At 42.9% G+C, this 5708-nt stretch overlaps 1 protein-coding gene and 1 non-coding gene across 2 annotated transcripts; both read right to left on the minus strand.

Moving 5' to 3' along the window:
- Positions 1-201: 201 nt before the first annotated feature.
- LOC114228338 (U6 spliceosomal RNA) lies at positions 202-308 on the minus strand. Its single transcript, XR_003614481.2, has one exon. It is a non-coding gene; the product is annotated as a U6 spliceosomal RNA (small nuclear RNA).
- Positions 309-4738: 4430 nt separating this feature from the next.
- On the minus strand, positions 4739-4963 carry LOC103300584 (cytochrome c oxidase assembly factor 5-like). Its single transcript, XM_054723509.1, has one exon. The coding sequence runs from the start codon at positions 4961-4963 to the stop codon at positions 4739-4741; it is 225 nt and encodes a 74-aa protein (XP_054579484.1).
- Positions 4964-5708: the final 745 nt, after the last annotated feature.

Raw genomic sequence — 5708 nt, forward strand, 5'->3', positions numbered from 1 at the left:
GCATGCAGCCGCCTCAGAATTGAACCTGGGACCTTTCAGTGCTGACACGCGTGTCATAGGTTCGCCATCACTGGAAACTCCCTTGTAGATAACTTTCTGTCTCTTGCAGCCTTTAAGATTCTTTCCTTGTCTTTAATGTTTGCCATTTTAATTATGATGTGTTTAGGTATGGGTCTTTTTGGGTTCATCTTGATTGGGACTAAAAATATGGAATACTTCACAAAGTTGTGTGTCATCCTTGTTCAGGGGCCATGTTAATCTTCTCTGTATCATTCCAATTTTAGTATATGTGCTGCCGAAGTGAGCACTTTATTTTTTTAAAAATATTTTTAATTGACTTTTTAGAGAGAAAGGAAAGGAGAGGCATAAAAACATCTGTGAAAGAAATATCAATTGGCTGCCTCCTCTATGCCCCCTGCTGGGGATCAAGCTCACAACCCGGGCATGTGCCCAACCAGAAATCGAACCATTATAACCTCTTGGTTAATGAGTTGACCCTCAACCACTGGGCCACACCTGTTGAGCCACCCTATGTCTCTTGATCAAAGCATTTATCCATTCACATTTAAAGTAATTATTGATAGGTATGTAGTTATTGCCATTTTAGTATTCATATTTTTGTTATTTTTTTTCTTCTTAAAATTGTACCTTTAACATTTCTTGTAATACTGGTTTAGTGGTGATAAACTTGTTCTTGTCTTGGAAGCTCTTTATCTTTCCCTTAATTCTAAATGATAGTCTCACTGCTGGGTAGAGTAATCTTGGTTATAGGTCCTTGATTTTCATCACTAGAATATTAAATGCCAAAGTTTCTGTAGAGCATTCAGTTGACAGCCTTATAGAGGTTCCCTTTTAGGTAACTAACTGTTTTTTTCTGGCTGCTTTTGAGATTTTTCTTTTTGTCTTTAACATCTAGCATTTTAATTATGATATGTCTTGGTATGAAACTCTCTGAATTCATCTTGTTTGGGACTCTCTGTGCTTCCTAGACTTGTATGTCTTTTTCTTCCACCAGGTTAGGGAAGGTTTTAGTCACCTGAGTTGAATGCTTCAGATGTGTCCTTTGTGTGGGCTGTGTGCACCCTCCTGTTATAGTTGAACCCTGAGAGCAATTGGCAGGCCAGTGGAAGGGACTGATTCTCTGGCTGACTGACTATGAGGAATGGCTGTGACTACAGGGGAGGAGCTATTACACAGGGGCTAATCCCACAGAGCAGGATTCACATAGAGGGGCTCTGGGGCCTATTGAGTTTCCTTTCTGGGTGTGTCTTTGTAGAGGTGGTTGGGAGGTGCTCTGGCATAGTCTGAAGCTGGCCACTGGGTGTGTTGATTCTGGGGCCTCTTGGTAGGGCTATGGGGCAGGTGAAGGTCAACTGCTGCCTGTTTATGGCCTCGGGCTACAAAGTGGGATCTGCAGGAGGTTGTCACTTGTGCTGTGCTTGGAAGCACCTGGAAGAGGCTAAGCTGGGAATTGAGGCCAGCTGCCACTAGTGGCAGGCTTGGGACCACTTAGCAAGAAGCACAGGGCATTCTGAGGCCAGATGCTTCTTGTTTGTGGTTTGTGAACCTGTGAGAAATTTTAGGCAAGTCTGCAGCATTAACCCAGACAGACCATTTATATGGAAAAGCCCCTGGAAGTAGTTTGGGTTGGTGTGCAAGTTTGGTGGGGCAGGATCAATGAATCACCAGGATGAGGCTTTTGTCAGGTTAATGGACACTCAGGCTTGAGGCCTGCTTGTGCCTACAGGGACGGTGGAGGCGGAATGCTCAATAAAGGAACAATGATATCTGCCAGCACTTCTGTCTGAGAGAAAGCTGTGCTTCCAGTGCTCACCCTGAAGCTGAACAATTCTTTTCTCCCAATTGTTTCTGGAGCTATTTTTAAAAAAATCTTTATTGTTGAGAGTACTATAGATGTCTCCATTTTCCCCCTCACACCCCCCTCCATCCAATTCCCACCCTGCTCAGGCCTTCACCACCCTATTGTTTGTGTCCATGGGTAATGAATATATGCATATAAGTTATTTGGTTAATCTCTTCCTGTCCTTCCCCTACACCTTTCCTCTGAGATTCGTTAGTCTGTTCCATGTTTCCATGCCTCTGGTTCTGTTTTATTCATCAGTTTATTTTCTTCATTATATTCCTTGTTTGGTAATTTTGATTTTTACTTTCAGTTGTTGATAGATATGTATTTATTGCCATTTTATTGTTCAGATTTCCTCTCTTCCTCCTCCTCCTCCTCCTCCTTCTCCTCCTCCTCCTCCTCCTCCTCCTCCTCCTTCTCCTCCTTCTTCCCTTAATTAAAGAATACCCTTCAATATTTAATGTAATACTGGTTATGTGGCCATAAACTCCTTTTGCTTTTTCTTGTCTGCAAAGCTCTTTATCTGACCTTTAATTCTTAATGATAGCTTTGCTGGGTAGATTAATCTTGTTGTAGGTCCTTGCTATTCATCATTTTGAATATTTCTTGCCACTCCCTCTGACCTTCAAAGTTTCTGTTGAGAAATCAGCTGACAGTCATATGGGCACTCCCTTGTAGGTAACTAACTGATTTTCTCTTGCTTCTTTTAAGATTCTCTCTTTGTCTTTAACCTTTTGCATTTTAATTATGATGTGTCTTGCTGTGAGCCTCTCTGTTTTCCTCTTGTTTGGGACTTTCTGTGCTTTCTGGACTTGTAAGTCCAATTCTTTCACAGGCAGGGAAAGTTTTCTGTCATTATTTCTTTAAATAGAATTTCAATATCCTGTTCTCTATTCTTCTTCTGGCACTTCCATGATGCGAATGTTGTCCCAGAGGCTCCTTTCACTATCTTCATATTTTTGGATTCTTTTTTCTTTTTGCCTTTCTGATTGGGTGTTTTTTGCTTCCTCATATTCCAAATCACTGATTTGATTATCGGCATCTTCTGCTCTATTGTTGACTCTTAGTAATTTATTCTTCATTTTCAATTAGTGTATCCTTCATTTCTGACTGGTCCTATTCATGTCTTTGATGTTCTCACTAATTTCCTTGAAATTCTCACTAAATTCATTGAAGCTCTCATTAAGATCCTTGAGCATCTTTATAACCATTGTTTTGAACTCTGTATCTAGTAGTTTGCTTGCTTCCATTTTATTTAGTTCTTTTTCTGGAGATTTCTTCTGCTATTTCATTTGTGACATGTTTCTTTGGCTGCTTCCTGTGTCTGTTTCTATGTTATTAGGTAAAGCTGCTATATCTCCTGGAATTGGTAGAGTGGCCTTGTGTAGTAGTGTCCTGTAGGGCCCAGTGGCTCAGCCTCCCCAGTACTCTGAGCTGGGCATTCTAGATGTGCCCCTGGGTGGACTGTATGTACTGTCTTGTTGTAGTTGAGCCTTGATGGGTATTGGCATTACTGGGAGGAATTCATCCCCAGGTCAATTGGCTGTTAGGAACAGCTGTGACTATGGTGGAAGAGCTGCTGTGCAAGAGACACCCTATGGAGCATGACTTACTTCAGTGGGGCTTTGATGCTCACTAAGTCTGCCACTTGATTATGTCACTCATGGATGCCTAGACTTGTAATCTGTTGAAGTCTGAAGCTGTTCACCAGGTACACTGGCTCTTGCTCCCTCCTCCCCACCCCCCAGAAGGTGCAAAGTCAGCCACTGCCTATGACCTGCCTGTGGTCACCCATCAGGATACAGAGCAATCTGAAGATGGCTGCTACTTGTGTTGGGCTTGGAAGTTTCCAGGATAGGCCAAGCTGTGAAGCAAGGCAAGCTGCTGCTAGTGTTGGGTCTGGGACCTCTTAATGAGTGATATGAGGCACCCTGATGCCAGCTACTGCTTGTGTCAGAGATTTTAGGAACATGTGAAGCCTAAGTCAGGACATGCCATTCATATGGAAAAGCCACTGCAAACAACTTGGGTGGGGCTGCAAATGGGTGAGGCGGGGTCTCAGGATTCACCAGCTTGGAGTGCACAGTGTGAACCAGGTTGGAGACTCATATATGGTGCCTGTCATCAGCTCTGTGATAGGGGAGGTCTCAGCATAGGAACAATGACCCCTTCATGCATCCCTGTCTGGGAGAAAGCTGCCCCTGAGTTCTTGCTCTAATACCAGACAACCCAGTTCCTCCCCATATGGCCCTGGATCCTACCAGGCCCCTGCCCCAGCATTGGAGCTCAGAGGGAGCAAGTCTGAGTAAGTCCATGGGCCGGCCCTTTAAGAGGAAGTGCCTGGGTCTCCAGGAGCCTCTGTGCCACTCAGCCACAATCCCCACAAAATACCTGAGGATATTTTTTCCAATGCTTTTCAGATAGCGGAAAGGAGGGGGAGGAGAGAAGGGGAGAGAGAGAGACATACACACATCAACTGGTTGTCTACCACCCACAACACTTCCAGGGGCGGGGAGCAAACCCACAACCCAGGTACATGCTCTTGCCCAGGAATCAAACTCACAGCCCTTTGGTCTATGGGCAGACACTCTAACCGCTGAGCAAAACTGGTTAGAGTCTTTAAAACAATTCTTAAAATGCATTTATTATGCTCCCTGCTCATAACTGGTCAATTAAATTTTTCTTCTAAAAATAACTTAGAACAAGAAAATTATTTATAGATATTCAAAAAAGGAACTCATGCATTCTCTCCAGGGTTCCATGATCTGACCAAACATGGTTAGAAAAAAAGCATGTTTCCTACTTTGGTTTCTGTTTTTTAATGACCAGAGGAAATTCTTTGTTGTATTCATCTTGGTTTCAACAGAATACTCATCAATATCTTTTTCTTCCTTTGAATCTTGATCTGGCACCCAACATTGGTCTTTTACATTCAAAAAATGAATATTTCAAAGCTTTGCAGTTTCCTTCCTTCAGATATTGCAGAGGGGATTTTCCTTGCTGGAGCACACAATGGGACTGCAGCAGACAGGTGCCCTGATACTCCTTCACACCCCCGCACGTGTTGCCCTCCAACTTGTCCTCATAATACTGAGACATGGTTGAGCCTCCTGCCTGCCATGGCCTGCACTGCTTCTGGCCTCAATGGCACCAACCCTACTGCCTGTTCTGTATTTTAGTTGTAATTTTGATGTGGTTGTGGGAGGCAAGTATCACATTTACCAATGCCACCATCTTGGTTCTTCTCTGTTTCTGGATCTTTTTAAGCTGCTGCCCCAGTGTTGGAGCTCAGATCAAGTGAGTCTGTCAGCAAGTAAATCTGAGCATGGGCTCTTTAATAAGAACATCTAGGACTCCAGAAGCCTTCTGTTTCACTGGACGCAATCCCTGTTGGGTTTCACAATGTGAAATTATTGGGACTTCTTTTCTTGGTACTGGAACCTTGGGCTTGGGACCCCCTATGGGACTAGTACTCTTTTCTCAGGGAGGGAGGAATCTTCTCTGCTGAGATATCCTTCTTTTATCTTGATTGCTACACCATTGATGTAGGACTTAACCCATTCTAAGTCTCTACCCCGCCTACCATTATTTTATTGCACTGACTTGAACTTCTAGTACTGTCTTGAATTAAAGTCATGGTAGCAGACATCCCTGCCTTGTTCCTGATCTCAGAGGTAAAGATTTCAGTCTTTTACCTTTAAGTATCATGTCAGCCATAGGATTTTTGTAGATCTTCTTTATCAAGTTTAGGAAGTTACTCTCTAATCTTATTTTTCTAAGGGTATTTTTTAAAAAATCATTAATTGGTGTTAAATTTTGTGAAATGCTTCTAAATCAGTCAGTA

The sequence above is a fragment of the Eptesicus fuscus genome, chromosome 2 (assembly GCF_027574615.1).
Source record: "Eptesicus fuscus isolate TK198812 chromosome 2, DD_ASM_mEF_20220401, whole genome shotgun sequence".
NCBI classification, from domain to species: Eukaryota; Metazoa; Chordata; class Mammalia; order Chiroptera; family Vespertilionidae; genus Eptesicus; species Eptesicus fuscus.